The 25874-nt window shown below is 44.2% G+C and overlaps 1 protein-coding gene across 3 annotated transcripts; it reads left to right on the top strand.

Annotated features, from left to right (window-relative positions):
• The first annotated feature begins 603 nt into the window (after positions 1-603).
• PPP2R5E (protein phosphatase 2 regulatory subunit B'epsilon) lies at positions 604-24173 on the top strand. 3 transcript variants are annotated; one of them, XM_053475147.1, is made up of 14 exons: positions 604-954; positions 4309-4472; positions 13317-13513; positions 16176-16277; positions 16697-16789; positions 19560-19690; positions 19952-20011; positions 20169-20277; positions 20801-20854; positions 20954-21004; positions 21671-21790; positions 21901-22028; positions 22254-22340; positions 23899-24173. In XM_053475147.1, exons 2-14 carry the CDS (start codon positions 4316-4318, stop codon positions 23996-23998), a joined length of 1389 nt encoding a protein of 462 aa, XP_053331122.1. In that variant the 5' UTR covers positions 604-954; positions 4309-4315; the 3' UTR covers positions 23999-24173. The 3 variants fall into 3 exon arrangements, with proteins under 3 accessions (XP_053331122.1, XP_053331121.1, XP_053331120.1); XM_053475146.1 differs by having other exon boundaries at positions 606-935; positions 22254-22355; XM_053475145.1 differs by having other exon boundaries at positions 606-954; positions 22254-22355.
• The last annotated feature ends 1701 nt before the right edge of the window (positions 24174-25874 follow it).

Genomic DNA, 25874 nt, shown 5'->3' with positions numbered 1-25874 from the left:
TAAGTGAATGGCTGTGATATTGTGGTCTGGCTCAACACTGACGGAGTGAGGACTGGGAAACAATGCATTTTCATCAAATATCAAGTATTTTTTTAATATATAAATTATTAAAAACAAAAGAGTTCTGGAGAACCCCAGTCATGAAACGCACTCCTCAGCTCTGGGAGCGTGCTTACCATACCACGGCAGGCGCCTGCGGCTCCTCTTTTGCATGGAATGCCCCTTCTACACGCGGGCAGCTGGGGGCACATTTAGCCCATTTGCCCCAGGATGTGACACAAAGTTTTGTTGCCTGTAAATAGTTTTATTAACCGGTAACGTATTGCTCGTGGAGCTTACTGCAGGGGCCCCTGAGTCTGTGGCCCCCACTGAGTGCAGCGGAAGGCGCCCCGTTGCCCCCCGGCACCCCCAGTTCCTGCCCATCCCCCTCTCCCATACGGGCACCTCCCGCAGCGTCCAATCCCAGCCGCTCTGCGCTCTCAGTCTAACTTGCTGGGCCCGAGCGCGAGCGCTGAGGCTCCACGGGCGGCTGGCCAATCAGCGCGCGCCTTGCGTTTGAAGCCGTCCTGTGGCGAGCTGCGGCCGGGCAGGGAGGCGGGCAGTCACGTTAGGTTGTGTTTGTGTTCCGTGTGCCATGGACTCAGCCCAGTGATATTGACAATAGAGAGAGAGGGGGGCAGGACCGAGAGCCAGGAGCCCAGAGCCGAGCCAGCGCTGCCCCCTCAGCCCCGGGGACACCCAGGGAATGTGACTCCCATCGGCCAGGGATCGCCAGGTGAATTGCGGGGACTCTCGGCCAGGAGCGGCTACTGGGGAACGCTGTGAGCTGAGGCCTAGGGCTGCGAGCGACTCCAAAGGAAGGGAAAGCCTTCTTTGCAAACACTGGGCACCAGGGATCCCCCTCCGCATCTCTATCCCCATCCAGGAGCTCCAAGGTAATCCACCCCCGCCAAGGTAATCCATTACTCTCCCCTTTCCCTGGTAATACCGCTCCATCTGGGTAATCCACTGATATGATTGAACGCCGTCCAGGGTGATCTATTGCCCTCCCACTGCCATGGTAACACCCCTCCAGCAGGGTAATCCACTGCTCTAGTGATTACATCCTGTCCAAAGCAATACATTACCCCCCCCGCACTGTTTTTGGTAATACCCCTCTAGCAAGGTAATCCACTATTGGGGTGATCACAATTACCCTCCCATGGCAATGCCCCTGCAGCAGGGTAATCCACTGCTATGGTAACCGTGCACCGTCTGAGTTAATCCATTACCATCCCGCTGTCATAGTTTTACCCCTCCAGCAGCGTAATCCACTGGTGTGATCACGACCCATGTTATGGTAATGCCCATGCACCAGGGCGATCCACTTCTGTCGTGATCACCGTAAATCCACGGGATTCCGTCGCTATGGTGATACCCCCCCCCTATCGTGATCAATTCCTCTCCACCAAAGTAATCCAATGCTTTGGTCATCGCTTTCCCTACCAAAGTAATCTACTGCTATGGTCAGCTCGCCCCGTCAGGGTAATCCACTGTGATGGCGATCCCGTCATGGTAATCCCTTCTTCGCCGAGGTAATCCATGTCAGAGACTGACCCTTTAAACACAGTTGCTGTAGCTCTGTTAGAGCGATCGTGCCCCTGCCACGACAGTCCATTCCGTATAAGTAATGAATTCCTCCCCGACATCAACGTAGGCCTCGTCCCCCCCAACCCAATGCAGATAATCCATAGGATCTTCCGTTCGAGGTGATCTACTGCCCCCCAGCCATGATAATCCACACCATACTAAAGTAATCTATTCTCCCTGATGGAAGGCGTTCTCCATGCCACTTTAACTCCCATCACTCTTCCTTCATATGGTCCATTGGCATTGCGCTGGCCCCTCACCTGTATATCACAGGTTATATATATATCTATATAATTATTATTATTATTGTTTTATATAGCGCCATCATATTCCGCAGCGCTGTACAATGGGTAGACAGGACATAACAAGTAGTATATAACATAACAAATTGACTTAGAGACAACAGGTGAGGAGGGCCCTGCTCAAAGGAGCTTACAATCTATAATATAATTTGTGTGTGTGTGTATATATATATATATATATACATGTGTGTGTATATACGGTATATATATATGTTAGTGTATGTGTGTATGATTATGTCACTGAGTATAAAATGCATTTATGACAGTGTATAATCCATGTCAGTAACCGTACAGGATATCCCGTGTTTGCTCTCCGTGCTTTCTGCGTTACGAGGCTCCAGATATATGCGTGTTCCGTGTTGCCCCTTTCACGCGTGTTGTGTTTTTGCCTCCCTGCATACCTTCCCGGGGTGTTCGGCATGCGCGGCAAACTGCTATTACTGGAAATTCACGCTTGTCGCTCGCTGGTTCGTTTAGCGAAACCTTTAATGTTTAACCCCCCCCCCGGTATTTACGAGTTCCCTGCCGGAGGAGCTGACGGCGCGTCGCTCAGACCTCCGTGCCCACGAAAGCGTTAACAGAGCCGTTATTAACGGGCAGCGGCGAGCGTGCCGGGCATTCCGTTGGGGGGGCGCGTGTGGCCGTCACTCGGTGACACACGCACTCACACTGCGATCCTGCGGGTAGAAGCGACGTGCCGGCCGCTCATTACATGCGAGTCCTGTTTGCTGTGCTGCAATGGGGGGGGGGGGGGGTGATACCACTATTCCTGGATAAATAAATAAACACACCGTCGCGCAGGGATTTATTTTTGTCAATGGATCGCTCGTCTAATTGGATTCCGTCGTTCGAAGCGACGCTCGGTCCGCGTCTCGCGCATCCTCCTCGATGCAGAGTTACCTTTTCTCTGCTCAATTCTTCGTTTTAACCCCGTTTTGCGTTGGTTCTGCCCGCTCTTCGTTGTATCAATGAGCCTAAAAGGCTGAATGGGCGATTTGTTTTTTGTTTTGCGTTGTAGACGTTTGTTTACAAAATACATTTTATTTATTATTTTTTACATTTATTTGTATATAACAGATTTTTTTCCCAAACATGTTCGGTAGTTAATAGAAAAATAATAAATAAATATAATATTAATTATAATAAAAAAAAAAAAATGATAGTTTCACCCGACATTGAAAACTCCACCATTCCCTAACCCCGTCCCAGGGATATTAAAGGATATATATCCTTCAAGCAACGCCGCTGACCTCCTCGGATTTGGTCGATTTTGGGGAAAAGCTCCTCAAAAATCTATTTTTTATTATTTTTTTAAATTTATTGTTCTAAACCAAATGAAGTCACCGTGCTAACAATTCTAACAAAGTACGCAAAATGCTGCCTGCATCCCGTTATTCGCGTACCTACATTCTCGCCGTCAGATTGAGTAAGAGTGTGTGTCGGCTCGGCGTGTACCCTTTTTTTTGCTTTTTATGGCGTAAACGCACTCAAAGCGATAGTTTACGTTTTCCCCGCGACACGGCGCTGGGATTTATTAACGCCGAGCGTTTAAAAGCAAGATTTCAGTTTCGTAACTAAAGTTTCTCGCCTTTGTTGCATTTAATGTAATAAGCGGCTGCTGTCGGGACGGGGTAGTTGACACGGATACTCTGGCAGGAAGTATCCGGCGCTGTTGGTGTCCAATAAGGGAAATGTTACGACATATTTTATTGGTTGTGCAAAAATCATATTTTTGTGTCCCCTAAACCCTCTGCAATCGCTTAAAAAAATAGTTTTGGTGTAAAACACCCATTTTTCCCCCCGTAAATTATGTGAAATACTTAATTTTTGAATTCTTGTACCCTTTTTGGTGTATTTATATGTGTACGCAATCCTCTCGGGGGGCAAACATAAAATAGAACACCCTCAAAGCTGTCTACATGTATAGTCTTCATGAAATGCCCGTTTTATGTGACATCTGCACATTTTGATATTCTAGATTTTTATCGGCCCTCCTCTGTTCTTAGCAATACCTAATTTGGTGCTCTTTTTAAGATGCCTTCCAACTTTCCAGGGCGCCTTTAATCAAACAGCGTCTTGTGGATAAGCCAAATATTTTAATCATTTCTGCTGCCGGCGAAGCCCATCCAGTCGGACAAAATGAGGGATTGGAGCGTTTTTTAATCTGTTTGCGATTTCCCATTCAGTAAACCCCACCGAAAAGGGTTAATTGGTTTCCCGCACCGTAAGCCACGTTAAATTAAAGCAAAGTGCCACGTTAGGGGCCGTCTCTTTAGAGAGAGGTCTTCGCTTTGTAATTTGCCCCGTACCGGCGGCAATAAAAATATATTAATATTAATATTCCTATGTGGTTTGTTTGTTTTTTTTTCCTCCCCAGTAAGGATATGTCCTCAGCACCCACCACTCCTCCATCAGTGGATAAAGTAGACGGATTTTCTCGGAAGTCCGTCAGAAAAGCTCGGCAGAAGAGATCGCAAAGCTCCTCGCAGTTCAGGTCTCAGGGCAAACCGATCGAGTTAACGCCTCTGCCTCTTCTCAAAGGTAAGGACCGTGCCAGATGCACCTGGGGTTACCGCTTCCTCGGCCTACCGTCACATGCCCATTGTAGGTGTTTTCGGCAGTGGACAGGGGGCAGCACGAGCACTAGCCGTTTAAACTTAAACTTGGATCAGCGAACACAACAGGGGTTATGGGAGAAGGGCCATTGGAGCATAGGAGTGATGGGAGTGATAAAGGGCCATTGGAACACAGGAGTGATGGGAGTGATAAAGGGCCGTTGGAACACAGGAGTGATGGGAGTGATAAAGGGCCATTGGAGCACAGGAGTGATGGGAGTGATAAAGGGCCATTGGAACACAGGAGTGATGGGAGTGATAAAGGGCCATTGGAACACAGGAGTGATAAAGGGCCATTGGAACACAGGAGTGATGGGAGTGATAAAGGGCCGTTGGAACACAGGAGTGATGGGAGTGATAAAGGGTCATTGGAACACAGGAGTTATGGGAGTGATAAAGGGCCATTGGAGCACAGGAGTGATGGGAGTGATAAAGGGCCATTGGAACCCAGGAGTGATGGGAGTGATAAAGGGCCATTGGAACCCAGGAGTGATGGGAGTGATAAAGGCCTCTGTACGCCTATGAAGAGATTCCATTCAAAATCAGCCGCTTCCAGCTACAATAGTCATTTACAGCATTAACCCCATCTGTGCTGGATTTCTGACCCATTTCATGTTATTTTAATGCACAAAATGTGCTTTTCTTTCAAAACCGGGGACATTTCCAAGTTACCCCAAACCTTTGAACCGTAGCGCATGTATGCTCTCTATTACGTTCAGTATATTGCATCTGGGTCAGAAATGAAAGCCATGCTTGTTTGTTTCGCTATTAATTGTAACTCCTCCTGATTCGGCTGTCTGTGAAGATTTGGGAGTTTGGTGGAATGGTGTTTTTTGTCGAAGCGTCTCTTTGATCTATTCATCCATATAACGTATTTCAGAGCGGCTCCCAGGCGTGACCTCCCTGCCAGTAACATGACTGCGTTCCCTCCCGGACCTTCGGCCAACTAAATGCATTATAAAAGCATCGTTTCCAGAGCGCCCCAGGTTCTTTCCTTTGCTATAATGTAGCGGTTGTGTAGTTTGCTTTAATATATTTTAATACCGTATATATGATATAATAATATCCAATTTAAAGGGTTATGCTTTGTGAACAAAGTTGCCATTGGATACGATACCATATATCCGCCATAGTGCCGGGAGAAGGGCCGGTTTCTGGGCGAATACATTATGTATTGTCTCCTGGCTGTCTCTTTAGAAAGCATTATTAATCTATAGACATCTTGCACATCCTCAACGCTCCCGTTGAAGTCAAGGAAGCAGCAGCAGCCAATCACGCGTATGCTAACAGAATGCCCGTATTCAGAGAGCCTGTGATTGGTTGCTGCTTCTGCTTTGGTTTTCAAGGGGAGGTCAGCACTCATTGGCTAGAATGGGACCAGCATGCGGGGGTATGCTCCCTGCTTCCCGAATGGGCGGCTGGGGGAGGAGTTAACGAGACAGAAGTGTCATTTTTTAGCATGGATTCTATGCAAAATGGGCTCCAATATGCATTTAACATGAACATGCGACCCGGCTGCTCCTTCTAAGCATCTTCTATTCTGTATCTGCAAACATTTTCAGGAAAGTCTTTGTCGCATTCACCTTCTGTCATGTCTGAGGGTCAGGCTTGAAATATGATCTAGTGTGTGTCGAGGTCTGTTGGCGTATGGAGGCGTTTAACTTTTTGTTTAGAATGCTACACGACAGCTTATGAAGCTGCCGGGACATATGTTTCCACCTAAGGGGTGGAATAATTGCCCCTACTGAATGCCCCCCCCGCCTTGTGCTGTGGCACCCAGCTTGAATGCTTGTCGTGTAACTTTGTTGTTTTGGGGATTACTTCTTCAATTAACACGGTTGTCATGGCTACTAGATTCTCACCGTATCTGGTCTGTATCGGGGTACCTCTTTCTGGCTCTCGGATTGTCCGTCTAAAAGTTGTCTGCAAACTTCCGCGTGAAGAACGTTCCGCTTCCTTCGCGTGCCTGAAGAAAGAAGTTACTCCGCTTTTCAGCGGCAGGGGGTTCTAGCGTCGCTTTCATATACAATAAATGTAATGTATTATATACGGGACATTGCGCATGATCGTATTGAATGGCTTGAGTGGCCCGGCTCAGGGGTTGGGGGGACATTGATGCTTCGAGGGCAGATACAGCTTCTTATAGCAAGCATTATTAAAGCCCCCATAACATAAAACGGAATTCAAAGATACCCAAGAGGTGGGGGTCATACGGCATTTAACACTTTCACCACCAGCGACCTTGAATGAGGCCCCGGCAGCCTCTAATATTTCCCCAAATCTCATTTCCTTTGTTTTTTACTGACGGACGCATCCTTCCCGTACATTCCTTACAGCGGCCGCGGCTGCTTCAGACTGTGTGGAGGGAGGGGGGTCTTTATAAGCAGGCATTAGTCCGGTAAAGAAGTGGTTAATATTTAAGGGGCTCGTGATCTGGAACACACTGAATATGTGTGATTTGGTACCTCTGGACTCTACTCTTACTTAAACTTCACCTGATGTCAAGCAGGAGCTGTGGTGACCAATTCCTAATGCACAAGAGCAGTGAGCGTTATTCTGCCTCTTATCCAGGGTTTTGGTTAAACCGCCCGGCTACCGGTTATTCCGGAACCGCGACGGCTGCGAGGAAGGACTGCATCGGTAATAAAGACAATGGAAGGATTCAGGGCTGAAGAGCATCTCGCCAACGGGTTTTTTGTTTGTTTACTCTGGAAAAGAGAGATTTTATGGTCCAAATACACGAAAGGAGGCGGCGGCTAAGACGTGATCGCTGAAAAAACGTTTTTTTTGCCGTAATTAAACGACTCAGCCAGGAAGGGGTTAACACTAATAATACAAAACACAAGGGAGACACCCGCTAGGGAAAAAAATAACAGATATATATATATATATATATATATATATTAGACCCTTACTCCCTGTAGATTGTAAGCTCTTGTGAGCAGGCCCTCCTCCTCGTTTCTGTAAGTCAAATGTCTACCCATTGTACAGCACGGTGGAATTTGATTCCGCTATATAAACAAAAAAAAAAAATTATATATATATAATAAAATGTAATTTTATTCATACATGTTGGCAGAAAATATGCGTCCCGCCAGCGAGTATGGATTATATATATATATATATTTTACTACATACTGGAAATAAGTATCCTCCCCGGCAGATAAATGGTTATTTTTAATCACAGGCTTTTGACTTGAAACTCTTCACATTTATGAAGAATTGGTCCGTAGGGAATCACGGACAGCATGGAGGACTTATCTGTTTGGACCGTCCCCTCTCTCCCGAGACGGTCGCCTGATCTCCCGAGACGCCGTGTTTATCTTGTATACGGTTTGGTGAACGTTCTGAGAGATCGCGGCTGGAAGTGATAAAAAACTTTTATTTTTGTTTAAATTTTTTTTGTAATGCTTTTTCAATTCAGTCGTTGGTCTCGTCTTAGATTCAGGAGCCGTATGTCTATCCCATGCATGTTTAATACCCTCACTGTATTGCCCTCTACCACCTCTGCTGGGAGGCTGTTCCACTTATCCACCACCCTCTGAGTAACGTAAAACTACCTTACATTACATCTAAAAGTTTACGCAATCTTTTACCTGTTGTGGCTATTTCTGTTGTCAAGCAGAGACCCGCTTATGATTCTTAACCCCTTAATGACAAAGCCCGTACATGTACGGGCTCAAAATGCATTGTTTTCAATGGGTTTAGGAACCGCCCATTGTCCTTAAGGGGTTAATGTTGTTCAGTGCGGTTCTGGCTTTCCTCATAAAGGTTTAGGGCATGCTTTTTTTGGGGGGTAAAAGTGGAATGGCAGCTTCTTCAGACGCCGATGTTCTGCCGGGAGGAAGGGGTCATTCTGACATAATGATGAAGCTGTTGCACAGGCGATGACATCACGGGTCCTGATCTTCAGGAAATCCACTCCCTTCCAAGTGACGACCGAAAACAAAGCTTTTGGGAAAATGCTTTGGGCGCCGCGAGTTTTTGTAATGGGATGGGGGGGACTGGATGTGATTCGGGGGCCGCGCGGAAGCGCTCTGTAGCGTGACTGCGTCGTGTAAATCGGGGAAGACGATCATTTGGATTGTTACAAACGATTCATTGTGATGGAAACGTTGTTGCGGTTGTACCGGTTAGCCGAGTTCTAATGGGATGCCGGAACCCATTAAAGAGGAAACGTCGGCGGCGCCGCTTGTCGGTAAACGCGACTTGTTTCCCCGTTGTACAGCGCGGCGGAGTATGATGGCGCTATATAAAATAATAGTAATTAAAACTAACTAGAAATGCTTTGTGAATAGGTGTGACAGCGGGGCCCAGGTTACCTTATTGGGTATCCGTGTGAAAAAGTTAGTCTCCCCGCTATCTGAACCAATCGACCAGCGAGTTAACAATCGGAGGGGATAACGGGGAGGAATAATGCAGATCCTGAGAACAAGCAGTTATATGCTGCCAGGGGGGTTAGCTGGGAGCCTGTTTTTGGATGAGGTCCTGGATTTCAGCCCCCCTGGTTATGGATAATACGATAAATAAAAAATTGGCGGCCCTGCGTTTAACTACAACTCCCATCATCCTGTACCTGGTGGGGAATATTGTGCCCAGTATTTTCCAGATTGATCAAACTACTGTAAATTCCTTTAGGATATTTATTTATTTTTTCCCCTCACGTCTCCGCCGTGGTTTGAGTTCCTGTATCGTATATATTATATTTATTTATAGAATATATAATATTATACAGGATATTGGTCATCTCACGCCAAGTTGTGGACGTCTACAAATAGCAACCCGTTTATAGCTGCTGTTCCACTCGGAAGAGCAATTAATTACACCTTAGCAGATCTGTCCTTTTATTCTATTGTCTGAAAGTTTACACAAACTTTTAAGAAGCTGTCCGGTTTCTATGGCAACAACCTATCGGTGTCTGCTGTTGCGTCACATGACCGGGAAAAAATACCCTTTTATAAATTTAGCAGTAATAGGAACGATGATCTCACCCCGCATCAGATTAAGCAGAGTAAGTGGAACCGCACCTTTAGAATAATGCCCAGACTTCACACACTGCGAAGGGTTAATGGGACACCAGTTTGTTGCTTTACATTCCCTGCCGTTTGGGAACATTGTTATTACTTATTTTGTTTACATATCAATCAATTAAATTGCATTTTTGTGTTGTTTACATTTTTTTAATGCGGTTTTAATTGTCCTTTAAATAGAACAATTATCTCCTTCTATTCGCCGGCAGATGGAGAGCAGAGTTACAGCCGGGGGTCTCGTGCCGCTGGCTGCTAATCTGCTCGAGTTTTCGCCGTGTAAGAGAATCCCCCCCAATAAACGGCCATTTAACGCGAGAACCGCGGTGATTCGCACCGATTCTATAAGCGTAAAGAGAGATCTGAAGGACAACGGGTTTCACCTTGAGCATAACCCCCCCCAGCGCAGCGCTCTATACAGTAATATACCCCCCCAGCGCAGCGCTGTATACAGTAATATCACCCCCCCGCAGCGCTGTAAACAGTAATATCACTCCCCGCAGCGCTGTAAACAGTAATATCACTCCCCGCAGTGCTGTAAACAGTAATATCACTCCCCGCAGTGCTGTATACAGTAATATAACCCCCCAGTGCTGTATACAGTAATATAACCCCTCAGCACTGTATACAGTAATATAACCCCCCAGTGCTGTATACAGTAATATAACCCCCAGCACTGTATACAGTAATAACCCCCAGCGCTGTATACAGTAATATAACCCCCCAGTGCTGTATACAGTAACATAACCCCCCAGCGCTGTATACAGTAACATAACCCCCAGCACTGTATACAGTAATATAACCCCCAGCACTGTATACAGTAATATAACCCCAGCGCTGTATACAGTAATATAACCCCAGCGCTGTATACAGTAATATAACCCCAGCGCTGTATACAGTAATATAACCCCCAGCGCTGTATACAGTAACATAACCCCCAGCGCTGTATACAGTAATATAACCCCCAGCGCTGTATACAGTAATATAACCCTAGCGCTGTATACAGTAATATAACCCCCAGCGCTGTATACAGTAACATAACCCCCAGCGCTGTATACAGTAACATAACCCCCAGCGCTGTATACAGTAATATAACCCCCAGCGCTGTATACAGTAATATAACCCCCAGCGCTGTATACAGTAATATTACCCCCAGCGCTGTATACAGTAATATTACCCCCAGCGCTGTATACAGTAATATTACCCCCAGCGCTGTATACAGTAATATAACCCCAGCGCTGTATACAGTAATAACCCCCAACGCTGTATACAGTAATATAACCCCCCAGTGCTGTATACAGTAATATAACCCCCAGCACTGTATACAGTAATATAACCCCCAGCGCTGTATACAGTAATATAACCCCAGCGCTGTATACAGTAATAACCCCCAACGCTGTATACAGTAATATAACCCCCCCAGCGCTGTATACAGTAACATAACCCCCAGCATTAACAAAAACCTGGTTTTATCTAATTTTGCCCCAATAAACTCCCTTTACCTGCAGACCTGGAGCCGCCATTGTTGTCAGTCATGTGATATTTTGGGTGGCTTTCCCGGCTCAAACACCACACTGAGCCGACGCTTTATGGCGATGCTAATGAAGTCCGTTCCTCCATAGGCTTTCATTAGTCAGTCATTAACCAATGGGGAAGGTCAGATTCTGATAAATATTGTGCTCTGTTCATTCTCTGGTCACTGAAGAAAGGACCCTCCTGTGCATGCGCGTTAATGACCACAGAGCAGCGTCTGTCGTGGGCTGCTGTTTGTAAATGGCCTCGGTGTAAATTGGGCTCTCGACTTCCTAAACCTTAAGAGATCTGACACTTATGACTTCTTAAACAGAAACTTAACAAGAAAGGTTGTTGCCATAGAAACCCTATCGACGCCAGCAATTGCGTCACATGAGAATTAGGTGTTCCCGACGTAATTATGAAAGAGAACTTTAGTTTATGAAAGATTGTATTTCTGGGAGGGGATTCAGCAATGAATTCCGTTTCTAATGCTGCGATTGGTGGCTGCTCCTGACTCACAGTAGCCGTGCGTGTCTGGATGGCAGCTGTCTCACTGGCCCCTTCTCCGCTGCAGACGGTATCTGTGGCCCCGATTGTGTCTTTAGGGCTTTGTTTCTCCCTGGCAGATTTTCTCGCACTCCGGAAGTGCGTTCTCTATTGTTTGAGACGGTTTCGCGCTTCCTTCCTGTAGCTCGTTGTTTTCTTTTATTTCTGTGCAAACTTTTATAATCCTGCTTTACTCGCTCCTGTAGAAAGCAGACAGGAGATTTTTTGGGGGGGTTTTCTTGTAAGAAAAAATTGCGCTGAAACTTTTTTATTTTCTCCAAAATACCACATCCAGCATTTTCAGCAAGGCTAAAGTGGCACATGCATACATACACACACATACACACACACACGCACACACACGCACACACACACGTATGTGTTCATTCATTCATTTATTCATTCATACATACACACATACATACACACACTCATTCATATGCATACACACTCGTACATACAAACATACATAGTCATTTATACATTCATTCATACACTCACAGATGTGCATACACACTCATTCACACATTCATACATATGCAGGCACATACATAGATACATTCATTCATACATACACACACACTTGTTCATTCATACATACATGTATACGCACGCACACATTCGTACATACATACTCGCGCGCACACACACACACACACACACACACACACACACACACTCGTACATATATCTCAGTAGTGTGGCGTGTTCAGTAATATAAAGGCGTTTCCGAGGACCCTCAGAGTAGACCGTTGCGCGCTTTTGTGTCTGGTTTGACCTCATAACGTTTCCGATCCCGTCTGCATGCTGCGAAGCCCCCTGTTGGGCTGCGCGTCTCCGTGTTACGTCGGGGGTTAAATATTCCTTGACTGCTCGTGGTTTCTCCGTGGCTGATTGACGTGTTCGTGGCTTTCTCTTTGGTTTCTCTGTTGACGCGTGTCGACGGGCCTTCCAGGTTGCCAGGACGTTTCTTTCCCCCGGCGGCATTGCGTTGTGTTTAGGGCTGATCGTGTTATTTATTAACGAGGTGCAGTAACTGAATCGGCGGCCTGCGTCGGCTCGTGTTACGGCTTAAACGCCGCGCAGTCACTGAATAAATAATGCACCCATCGTGGTACGATCCGATCCCAGCCCGGCGGTCACATGGCACGGAAGCCTGTCAGCGGGGGTCCTCAACCCACCAAGTGCCATGGAGACGTACGAGTATGAATCTATCCGGCGCCCCGGACCATGCATACTGTGACATCTTATTTCAGAATTTTAAATCATGCCTCCTATGGACTAAAAGACGCTCCAGCCATCATGCAGACTTTAGCTGGAGGCATATGATAGCTGTGGGGTCTTCTCTGGTGGGGGGACGCCGTATACATCCCTCCCTTCCACTCCAACGCTGGCTAGGCAAACGCTGCGGCGGGAGGTCTCTTCAGAACCCCATGCGCGGCAAGCGTTCCCATTCATTTTAATGGGAGGGCTTTTTCTGCCACCGATTGGTGGACCAAGCTGTAGTGCTTGAGGCTAAACTGTGAAAGTCTTTGGCCAATTGGTCTCTGCAGGCTCCCGTACTTCAAAAGGTCTTTAATACAAGCGCTAATGGAATGATAGAGACCCGATTCGTGTTCCTTTCCCACGGTGTCACGATTTATTGTTTACAAACCCGATCCTCCTTCTTCTTCTTCTTGCAGAGGTCCAGACGTCCGAGCAACCCGAGCTGTTCCTCAAGAAGCTCCAGCAGTGCTGCGTGATTTTTGATTTCATGGACACGCTGTCGGACCTTAAAATGAAAGAATACAAGCGCTCGACCCTCAACGAACTGGTGGACTACGTCACGATAAGCCGAGGCTGCCTCACGGAGCAGACGTACCCCGAAGTCGTCAGAATGGTGAGTTATCCGTCGACCTGAAGAACGTTCTCGACTGGGCATCATCCGTCGCCGTGTATGGTGGACCTCTGTGTTTCTTAGGTTTGGGTAAAAGTGGGTCAAATCCTGGTCGGCTGATCATTCTGCTTAATTAAAATTGTGTATTAAAGCTCTTACCTGTGGCAGTAGCTGCAGCCCTGCTGCTGCAGCAGCTGTGGTCCAGTGATTGAAGCCCAATAGGTATATCTTACTTGGTGGAAAGAAAAATGCATCTAAACCCAGAATCATGGAATTGAAATACAAGTTAACTCAGAAATAATTGCGGTATAATTTTAACGTAAAAATCCAGTATTGTTTAATTATTTAAACGATTCAGTGGCTTTTTCCTCCCCAGAATCTGACGTCAGTATTGAGACAGCTGGAAAGGGATGCATTTTTTTTTTAAAGCGTCTGTGTAGCGGCTCAATTCTAAAGGGTAGACGCGTGGCGTTCCAGCGGGGCGAGGAGGATCCGATCGGGACCTCGGCTTCATTTGTATTCCTCCTGACGACCTGCAGCCTTTGATGTCTCGCTTGGATCTAATTAATCGCGCCAGGGGTCTCGGTGCGGGGGGGGGGGGGGGGCGGAACGTATGTTTCGTTTGCTAGCGGAAGCTGCAGTCCAACCCTAAGTTGTCATTAGAATTCACCGGGAGACATAAAACAAATATTTCATAAGACCCCTAGTGATTTTGGAAGCCCCAGGGATCTGGGGGGGGGGTACCTTGCAAATCCTCCTTTGGATAATAAGTAGAAAAAAAAACATATGTCTCAATAATGTAAACTTTTTTAACATGCATAGGGGGGCATTCTGGAGCCCCCCACCCCCGTACGCATTTGCCCCTTTGTCTGACTCCCACCTACATACCCCGTAGAGGACGGGTTTGAGCCAAACACCTCTCCTTCCGCGTGATTTAATTACCCCCGGTCCCCTGTAGCGCCCCCCTGTGAATGCTGCAGAAGGGGAGCGGCTCTGACCCGCGTGCGCAGAAATGCTCTCGGGGAGTCCTTTCCTGCCACTGATTGGCAGCTTGAAGCAGCCAATCGGTGGAAAGAATTGTTGGACCTTGGAGGGGAGGTCCGCTGCCCCCCCCATGTTTTTAAGTACTTCTTCCCAGTTACATTAAACTGTCCCTTTAACCCCGACGTTCCGTTCTCGCTTTGCGGGATCTTTGTAACATGCGCTCCCAGCGAGCTCCTCCTGTAAGGCGATCTGTGTTGGTCCTGTTTCACGTACGGAGGCGACGGATTTGCTTTCGCTGCGGCAGCGCCGCGGCCTTTGGTCCTCGCCGCCGTATATTCTGCTCCTGGGTGGACGTTTGGCCTTTGGTCCTCGCCGCCGTATATTCTGCTCCTGGGTGGACGTTGACGAAGTCTCTGGACGCTGCTTTCCCCTTCCTGAACTTTTAACTCCTGATGAGTTTTCCATCCTGTACTTTGAAGGCGGAAACATTGCGTGTTTATAATTAAACCGCGACTTCCCGCCCCATGCGCGTCGAAAGCTCTTCGGCCCGGCGCCTGTGCAGCAAGATTTAGCCCTAGTTACTTGCCCCGCTGCTTCGATGGAAGCTGATTGGTTGCAGCAGCCCCAGGAGGAGAAGTTAAAGCAGAAGAAGGGCATTTAGGGCATTAAGGATGGGGGGGTGTTATTAGTTTGTCCTGCTTGCCATTAGCTCGGCCAGTCTATGAAGCAGTAGTCCCATGTCTTCTAAAATAGATGTTATTCACTAACAGTAATTTCATTAGTGGGTTAAACGCCCGCAGATTATCCCTCTTCTTCCCAAATTAGCATTAAAACGTTCTAGACGTCTCTCTCAGACATCGAGGATTTTATCCCTTAATTATCATTATTTAAAAAAAAAAAATAATGAAAATTACAGATTTCTGCTAGTTTTGTAAACAATAAACGGCTCTGTTATCCAGAATTTTGTTTCCAGAGGAGGAAATGAAAAAGACGGAAGCCAAAAAACGCGAGGCTTCGCTCTCTTAGAGTCCGTCGGGTAGAAGAAGCAGATGGCGCTGGTTTCCGGGGATATAAAACAAGCGCGGGGATTCTGCGGCCGCTCTGAAACAGAGCGCTTACGCTTAATAGACCCGGGTTTAGAGCGCTAGTCACAGCGGCGGAGACATCAAATATCCCTAAGTGTATCGCTTACGGTCTGGATCTTGTTAGCCTCGGGAGGACCAGGCTGGTGGGGGGGGGCGATGGGGTCTGGTTATGGTCAGAAATCACTTTAAATATCGCAGGAAATACAAAGATTTTTTCCGTAATGTGTTAAGATTATCAAAAAGAGTAATTATCGGGGTTTTTGTAGTCCGGTCATACGCTTAAGGGCCACCGTTGTGTCGAAAGTCGAGCGGTTGGGTCGGGTAGGTCTTCTTGGGATCGTTCCAAAATGTTTTATACGTTCCGAAAGAATACGGTAAACACTTTATATATAAACCCGGGGGGGGGGGGTTGGGTGTGCTTATTAAATGGGTTTAATTGGTATTTGATTGAGCCACTAGAGGACCAGCACCCCCCGTGATGGCGGCCAAGTGTCCCATCGTGCCTGTGGTCCCATGTAGACCCTTCAGTAGGCCCGCTTTGGGGGGGGGGGTCGGAACGGAACTGGGTTCTGATGCATCTTCTTCTGTTCTTCCAGGTCTCCTGCAATATATTTCGAACCCTTCCGCCGAGCGACAGCAACGAGTTTGACCCGGAGGAAGACGAACCAACCCTTGAGGCGTCCTGGCCGCATTTACAGGTAAAGGAGTGAGGGGGGGGTCACGCCTGACCGCGTGTAGAGAGAGGGAAGTCCCGGAAGCCACCGGGTTGCGCGGCCGCCGATGGTCACCGTTGTTAATCAAGTTTCTTTCGAGCGGCTGGTGACTACGGCTCCCGGCAACCGGTTGTAGAGAAACATGGCGGATACGAACCATGTGCCGGGTCCGCCGCGCTCAAGTAATTAAGACGCGGCTTTTGTTGGAGTGCCTTTAAAAATCCCGGCCAAGTAATAAAAATGGAGAGATAAAAAAAAATCTTACTTTTTATTATATGTTTTTATTTTATGGCAGCCTCGTAAAAGCCGCTTTCTTCTCTGCTTTAGAGCGTTTACAGCGAGCCGTAACCTGTGATGTTTGGTGGAAAGTAATCTTTATCTCTTTTGTTTTTTTTTTTCTTTAGCTTGTATATGAATTTTTCATACGGTTTTTGGAAAGCCAAGAATTTCAACCCAGTATTGCCAAAAAGTACATAGATCAAAAATTTGTATTACAGGTAAGCGCAACGCTCCGATGTGGCCGATAGATTGTTTGATTTGACTTGTTGGTTAATGTATCAATTTATCTGTTGTCTCGTTCAGACTGTATATTTTCTGCATTGTTCCGGCTCCCGGCACCTGTTTACGTTGCCGCTGTTAACCCCTTCGTGACAAATCCCGTACATGCACGGCCTGCCAATGCGTTGTTTTAAATGGGTTTAAGGACATCCCGTTGTCCTTAAGGGGTTAATATATCGATCCGTGTTCCTCAAGTCTGCGCCGAGTCATTGATTGCCCCGATTTGCTTGCGGTCTTCTGCGCCGAGTCATTGATTGCCCCGATTTGCTTGCGGTCTGCTGCGCCATCGACCCGGTTAAACGCGCTATCCCCGCGGTGGAACTTTACGTCTAGTCTTCGCGGATCGCGTTGCTAAGAGACGCACGTTTTAAGAATCTCTGTTCTCGTGGAGATTATAACCGGAGCGGCGCGCGCTTTGTTTCTAGATTTATTTCGCATGGCGAGCGGTGATAGGCGAGGAAATTATCCAAACGCTTCAGCCGACAACTTAAAAATAACCTTTCGGATGTATTTTTAAATCGGATGTTAAATTTAGCCCCTGAAGCTCTTCGTTGCCCACCCGGACGTGTATCGGGATACGTGTGTCTTACTTATACACCTGTGGGTGCCGCTTTTAACCCTTTTAGTGGCTTTATTTTGGGGGATGGCTGCAGTGAGGTGTTTGTCGCTGTATATCTGATAAACGGGAGCCAAGGATGGCCGCTTTCCAATGATTTCTGCCGGCCAATAGACCTCAACCCGCACGTTCTGTTAAAGCCTCGTTCCGGGGTGCGTGATTAGTCCTCTTTTTGGAGAGGTTTTAGTGCTGATGTACACACACATACATACATGCGCGGGCACACGCTCACACATACATACATGCGTGGGGACACACGCTCACACATACATACATGCGCGGGCACACACGCTCACACATACATACATGCGCGGGCACACACGCTCACACATACATACATGCGCGGGCTCACACATACATACATGCGCGCACACATACATACATACACACACACATACATACACACATACATACATACACACACATACATACATACATACATACACACATACATACATACGTGCGCGTGCACACAGACTAGTGAGTTTTAGCTTTTGTAAACTTTACTGCCACCTAGTGAGCACGGCCGGGACGCACAGCGCTGGTCTGAGATTACAGGCTGTTTAATTACTAGAGAGGCTCAGAAATGCAATTTATTCATCAAAGGTTTTATGTTGCGTAATTAGCATACGATGGTGTACGGATCGCAGCGCTGACTCTTTAAAGCCCGCATTCCTCCATCTAACCCTTTCATTCTATTTCATCGTGAAGAGTCAGGGCTTTATAAATATCTTTTCCATAGGTCGACTGATGGAAAGGTCTGGCTTCCCGGATCGTTCCAGAGGTTGCTATGGCGTTAACACCACGTTTAAACTTTGCTCCATTTCTATGGTTGACGTCCCTCTTGAAAAATATATTTTATAATCGAGTCCCATTTAGTCATGCCTTGAGCTCTGGTTCTTTTAGCTCGTATTTTGGTGTTTCTGTCCTAAATGCTCAAAGTGAGGATTTATTGCCTAATTGGGAGGCTTGGTGACTTATCGGCACGTCAAATACTCCCGCTCCTCAAACAATGTCGTCGAGCGGCACCGTAGAAACACAGCGAATACGTGTCGATAAAAAGGTATTTCAGAAAAAGTGTCTGGAATGCAGTTTTTTTTTCTGGCTTTTCCTAATAACGCAGGGTCCCGAAGTGATTTAAAAAATGTGACCTTCTGTGCCGTCAACTCAATTTCTTTTGGGCATTCCATAAATACTTGGCTTTATTAGGCTTTTCTTCTGCCGCTAGGCATTCAGATCCGTCGGAGAACGCTCCATCAGTAAGGCAAATGCCGGCATCTCATGGGTGAATGTTCCCCGTAGAGATCACTAAACATATTTTTTTGGTGTTGCTTCAGTGTCCTATTTTTGTCTGTTTACATTTATAAATAACCTGAATTGAGTTTTTCGTCTTAGTATCCAGGTTAGCGTTTAGTCCTAATGGAGGACGCAAACTCCCAAGTACGGAGCATCATCAGATTTTATATCAAGCTATATGAAAGGGCAAGAAGGACCTTGATAACATAATTTATTTTATATATTTTTTTAAGTCCTTTTTTTCCCTTAATATCTTTTTTCATTATTTAATTTTTTTGTAATTTTTTAAAGTCACTTTAAAAAAAAAAAAGAAAAAGAACAGCATCATCGAGCTATATGAAAGGACAAGAAGGACCTTAATAACATAATTTATTTTATATATTAATTTTTTTTAAGTCTCTTTTCCCTTAATATCTTTTTTCATTTTATTTTTTTGTAATTTTTTAAAGTCACTTTTACAAAAAATAAAATTTAAAAAAAAGCATCATCAAGATATATGAAAGGGCAAGAAGAACCTTGATAACATAATTTATTTTATATATATATATTTTTTAAAGTCTCTTTTCCCTTAATATCTTTTTTTAATTTTTATTTTTTTGTAATTTTTTTAAAGTCACTTTAAAAAAATAAAATAAAAAATAAATAAATAAAAAAAGCATCATCAAGCTATATGAAAGGACAAGAAGGACCTTGATAACATAATTTATGCTATATATTAATTTTAAAAAGTCACTTTTTCCATAATACTTAATTATAAGTATTTATTTATAATTAATTATTCTCTTTTTTTCATGTAGCTGTTAGAGCTGTTTGACAGCGAAGACCCCCGCGAGAGGGACTATTTAAAAACAGTTCTACACAGAATTTATGGCAAGTTTCTTGGGCTTAGAGCATTTATCCGAAAACAGATTAACAATATTTTTCTACGGTAAGTCACTTTTCATTTGCGTGTCTGAGCCCCTCGATTTTTCTTTTAGTTATTTTATAGGTTTGGGGGTGGTTGGGGGAGGGGGTCAGTTGGCGCACGAGACCCCCGTTTGTAAATTTATGGGATCTCTTCCCGGCGCAGCTTATGCTAAACCTTAAATCGTAAACTTCGGACAAGATGCCTTCCCCGGATGGTATAATCTGACATATTTAAAACATATATTCTTTTTAAATCTATATATTTATATTTTTTATTTTGTAGATTTGTTTATGAAACTGAACACTTTAATGGTGTAGCCGAATTGCTGGAAATATTAGGAAGGTGAGTATTATGATGCGTTCGGGGCAAATGCCAAATACTTTATTTCGTTTAGTTTATTGTGAACAAGACGGCGGCTTTCCGCTTCGTACGCGTGTGGTATTTAAACGACTCTTCTGTACATGGATAGACCTGACGTGGTTTTCTTTCTCTTTAATAGTATTATCAATGGCTTTGCGTTACCTCTGAAAGCAGAACACAAGCAGTTCCTCGTCAAAGTACTGATTCCCCTTCACACTGTCCGGAGTTTATCTCTCTTCCACGCACAGGTACGAATTTTATCAGCTGTAAACCCATAAAGCAATAGTTTTACGTCTTGACAATTTGCCAAAATCACTAATTTAAGGTTACATTTTTTTTAAATATATTTGTGTATATTATAATCCTCGTTGCAAGAACTATGCTGCGTTTTCTGCATGCTTACAAGACTCTTTTTAAAATGTATTTAGTTTTTAGTTCCCAAACCCACAATGACTCTGTGTTACATCATATACCTTTTTTAAAAAAGCATTTTTATAAATATTTTTTAATTATATTTAATTTGTATTTTTTTTTAGATTTTTTTCCCCCCTCTTCTTTCCAGCACCATGTTGTCTTTTATTTTTTTTTTTGCCAAAAGGACACCAGTTATAAATTTTAGTGGTCTATTTGGGCAGAGCTTTCCCCTTAGAATAATAATTTTCATTATGGTGTTAGTAATATTTTGTAATTAGCGTTGAATGTCCTTTATTTTTAGATATCTTTTTTTTTTTTTTAAAAATGTACCTAATTATATGATGTATTTTTTTTTAGTTGGCATATTGTATAGTACAGTTTCTGGAAAAAGATCCTTCGCTCACAGAACCAGTAAGTGTCTCCAGTTTATTTCTATACCTCTGCTATCCGGCGCCTGGTTGTGTAGGTGGATGAGAAAAAATTAACGGTTCCTTGGTCCTCTTTCTTTAGGTTATTAGAGGGTTGATGAAATTCTGGCCAAAAACGTGCAGTCAAAAAGAGGTAAGCTGAGTCTGGATGCTTAAAAGCCTTTTGAAAGTTCCATTTTGATATATTTTGTAACTAAAATAACTTAAACCGCAACTAATCTTGGTAATCAGCCAAGAGTGTTTTGTGGTTGAAACGGAGTAACATCTAATGAAATCGTCAGGTAGATTGTGCAGAAAGTCCATATTCTCAAGACAAACATGATTATCAGGAGTGATGGGAGTGATAAAGGGCCGTTGGAACACAGGAGTGATGGGAGTGATAAAGGGCCATTGGGACACAGGAGTGATGGGAGTGATAAAGGGCCATTGGAACACAGGAGTGATGGGAGTGATAAAGGGCCATTGGAACACGGGAGTGATGGGAGTGATAAAGGGCCACTGGAACACGGGAGTGATGGGAGTGATAAAGGGCCACTGGAACACGGGAGTGATGGGAGTGATAAAGGGCCACTGGAACACGGGAGTGATGGGAGTGATAAAGGGCCATTGGAACACAGGAGTGATGGGAGTGATAAAGGGCCTCTGTACGCCTATGAAGAGATTCCATTAAAAATCAGCTGTTTCCAGTTAAGAAGCATCTTCATGTAATTGGCTTCATACCAACAGCTAATTCTGCTCTTGTTTCTTTTGACCGCTGTGTGTTTAATTATAACAATATTAACTTTTAACCCTGTTTTAGGTCATGTTCCTGGGAGAGTTGGAGGAGATCCTGGATGTGATTGAACCTTCACAATTTGTTAAAATCCAGGAGCCCCTTTTCAAGCAGATTTCCAAGTGCGTGTCAAGCCCCCACTTTCAGGTGAGTGGATTATAAAGTCATTATCTGTTTAAATCCACGCTCATTTGATTTCCCGTGATTCGAGGCGTGTGAGCTTCCATTAGATTAAATCTTCTTTTATTTTTTCATAGGTGGCGGAAAGAGCTCTGTACTACTGGAACAACGAATACATCATGAGTTTGATAGAAGAGAATTCCAACGTGATCCTCCCCATAATGTTCGCCAGCCTCTATAGGATTTCCAAAGAGCACTGGAACCCGTAAGTACGCGATCGCCGTACAGGATCCGTGTCCCTCGCTGACCTCTGGATACACGGCACTTTACTTTCCTACCAACTTACCATTTAAAGGGAATATATATATATATTTTAAGCCAAAAAACAACAGTTCCTTAATATTTTGAGTTTCCCATTGTGTAGAAATTTAACACTAATGTAACATCTGCCGATGTCTGACGGATACCCCCTTCTTTTCCCCCCATCCAGGGCTATCGTGGCGCTCGTCTACAACGTGTTAAAGGCATTCATGGAGATGAACAGCGCCTTGTTCGATGAACTGACAGCCACTTACAAGTCAGATCGCCAGCGGTAACTCTTTATAGCCTTTTTTTGTTAACAGCGCAGGAAGCTCCTGTTCCAAGCTGCTGCCTGTGCTGTGGTGATCTTGAGGGTTAGATCCATGATCTTTAACCATTTAAGTGTCCGAGGAAAGGGCAGCCCGTAGCGGGGCAAACGTGTTGCCCAGTCCCTCACATGCCAATAAAAGTCGGTGCAGAACAGCTGGAAATAAAGTCCTTGTTCTCCTTTCCGTGGCTGCGGAAAGGGTTCAGACTAAGATGTCGGGAGGAGAAAAAACAAAAAACCCTACTGCCTCATCACAGGGTATAAATCACCCCGTCGCCCTGAGATATCTGTGATAATAGCGTTACGGAGGGACCTGCGCGGCCGGTAACAATCTCTAGCGCTAGAGGCTCATGTGCCACCCGCTATAACAGCGCGGGGAGAGAACAGGAAGTGGCTTACCACTTCCTGCTCGGGCTGGCCAATGGGATCATGGGAAATGGAGGAAAATTTGCATTAAATTCCCCGGCTATCCTTTTTTGTGGATGCAAATGTAATGTGAGGGTTGGAAAAGATAATCTAAGTAGTTTAACAATAGAAAATAATAAAGACCTGAACCCAAGAGATTGGGGATTAATCCTCAAAATTCTGCCCCCCCCTTAAACTTCTTGTCTCGAAGGGGATCTGTTCAAGTACAAGAAATGTATTCGGCTGAATTAGCCAAAACTCACGCAGCCCCCCCCACGTAATAGCCGATGTACCCCGGTAAACGAATTAAACGCAGCCCCTGTTCTGCACCGACTTTGGTAGAACCCCGGTAAGTAAAATTAACCCTTTTTAGAACCGTACACTAGATCCAAGTACATACAAGATCATTTGATTGTTTTTGTGTATTCTTATTTTTTTATTTATTTGTATCGAAACGTAGCAACACCCGCAGCTTCACAATACAATGAATGTGTGCGGTTAACCCTTACCTGTCTTTCTCCCTCAGGGTCATGTAACTTTTTTTTAACACCGTTTGTATATGATGTATCGGCGTGATATATGGAGGCCTATAGATACGTGCGTGTGTTAGGGGCTCCCCGTAATCGGGTTTATGTCTGGCTCGGCGCTCTCGTCTCCCTGCGGACGGGTAATAGGCCGGCTTTACCTGCCAGAACGCTCGTGTGTACGTGACGCGTAGCATGCAGTCCTGATAAATCGAGCGCGGGTTTAGCTGATGTGACAGCACCTGGGCTCTGCCAACCACCCTTACGGTCTCCGAAAGACAACGGCGATCTGTTGGTACACGAGCTCGCCGGGAAGTTATCTCCGCAGACAAAGGCTTTCTGTATTCGCTTATACCGGGATCTCGGAGAGTGAGACAGCCCAAGTGTTTTCTCATAACAGAGCCTCGTTTTAAAGGCTCGATTATCGTTCTCACTAAAGGAAAAGGGGCAAGTCGGCCTTTAGACGATAGTTTCGTCTCGGGATATGTGAAAAATGTGTTTGTAGGGGCCGATCATAATGACCGAAAGGGTCCTTGACTCCCGTTGTTTTAACGCGACTTCCGCTGCTGTTCTTACAGTGAGAAGAAAAAGGAAAAGGAGCGCGAAGAACTATGGAAAAAACTAGAAGACTTAGAACTAAAGAGAGGTCTTCAGAGCGACGGCATCATCCCAACTTAACAGAGGAACCTCCTGTACCTTTATCCCTCGGAGTCTCATTTATGTAGTAGAAGATGGATCAGCAGTTCCTGTATTGTGCAACTTTACAGTAGATCACCTTTGTTTCATTATTCAGCACTGTATATAACTGTCTTAAGTAAAGGATAACAAAAAAAAAAAAACAGAAAAAAAACAATATATGAACTTTAATCCAAAAGTTTGGATAGTAGGAGAACTTCTCAGAACTTTGAAAAAACATAATCATTGTTTTAAACTTTCTTTAAATCTCTTATTTTTTTTTTTTTTTGGATTTCTCGATGAAATTTACGGTGTCAAATTCCCATTGGCCGAGGCACTTGGTATTACCGTTAGCAAGCAGACTTATCTCTGTGTTTTCAGATCCAGGCAACGTGTTCTTCAACTGAGCTCCCCTCCTCCGCTATACTGTCAAATCTATTTATATAGTTAAAAAAAAATATATTAAAAAAAAAAAAAAAAAAAAACAATTCTAAGTTTGTGTAACATCCTCCTGGATATCTTTCATTGTATTTTTTTTTTTTATTTGCATATTTTTCAAGAGCTGAATTTTTTTTTTTTTTTTTTTTTTTTTTTTTATTATTATTATTATTATTTTTTTTTTTTTGCAGAGCAGTTTGTCCACAACGGTTTTGTGAACTGGTGTGTGTTTTGCGAATTACCAATCCTAGCTCTGGTGCTTTTTTTTCCTTTTCCCCCGGTTTCCTTTTTTTATTTTCCTTTTTTTTTTTTTGTTTTATTTTATTTTTTTTTATTTTCCTTCCCCAAATGTCGGATTTGCATAAGAGAACCATCAGATGTATAGAATGTTTGTGCAGCAACGTGTATTAAGAGCTTGTACTCATGTGCAACAACGCAAAACACAGTACCTAGCCAGTATTAGTGGTATCCGCTCCTTCATTGTGACACACAACACAGGGCTGTTTTAGAATCTTATATTTTAGCCATTATTATCCTACAAATTTTATCGGACCATTTTGAAATAAAAGAAGAAAACACTAAAGCGGTGCAAACAGGACAGAGGTCTCCAAAGTGGTCTGTGTTGTATCCAGAGACATCCGTTTAGAAGCAGTTTTGAGCCGTTGGGAGTTAATGCCTTATTTTATAGTATGTATTTAAAAAAAAATAAAAAAAATAAAGTATTCCAGCAAAAAACAAAAAAAAAAAGAATAAATAAAAGATCGGGAAGACGTAGTCTCTGGAAATCCTATTGCAGTGTTTTTGTGGACTGTATCCTGTCTCATGTCACCGCGTGATCCCATCTTTCATTTCCCTGGGTGAAAAAGAAAAAAAACAAAAAAACGTATTTTTATTTGAATTTTTTTTTTTTTTTGGAACATTTGTCTGCGTTCTGATCCCGGATGATCTTTCTCAACTCTGTTCTATTTATCACCGCAAATTGGTTCTATAAATGCTACTGAAATGAAAATTCTGGAAATTCCTATTGTCCTGAGTATTAATAATAAAGTTTAAAAAAAAAAAATGCTTTTATATCAAAAGGTGCTTCTGGACCAAATTGTTTGAAATCAGAAGGGAACTGTATTTTAAAATCCCCCCCCCCCATGATGATGATGATGATGATGATGATCTGTGTTTATGCTAGGGGGTAAAAATATTTAAACTTCTTGGTGGTTAAAATGCTGGTAAGATTTTTTGTATACAAAATACATAAAACTATATATTTCGCTGATGCTGTCATAAATTTTTAGCTATGGATTTCAGGAATTTTATAATTTCTTTATGCTTTGAAAAATAGATATTTTGAATTCGCACATCAGCCACTACTTACTCATTTCCAACCTATGCATATTCAACCTTTTTTCTTTTGTAATTATAATTTGTACAAATTCTTTATCACTTC

This window comes from Spea bombifrons, chromosome 9 (genome assembly GCF_027358695.1).
Source record: "Spea bombifrons isolate aSpeBom1 chromosome 9, aSpeBom1.2.pri, whole genome shotgun sequence".
Classification (NCBI taxonomy): Eukaryota; Metazoa; Chordata; class Amphibia; order Anura; family Pelobatidae; genus Spea; species Spea bombifrons.
This window is presented reverse-complemented; position numbering and strand designations above follow the sequence as displayed.

Coding starts and splice junctions, on each gene's coding strand:
- PPP2R5E (XM_053475146.1), top strand. CDS start 4,316: ATGTCCTCAGCACCCACCACTCCTCCATCAGTGGATAAAGTAGACGGA. Junction 13,514..16,175: donor ACCCCGAAGTCGTCAGAATG/GTGAGTTATCCG, acceptor CTGTTCTTCCAG/GTCTCCTGCAATATATTTCG. Junction 21,791..21,900: donor TGTCAAGCCCCCACTTTCAG/GTGAGTGGATTA, acceptor ATTTTTTCATAG/GTGGCGGAAAGAGCTCTGTA.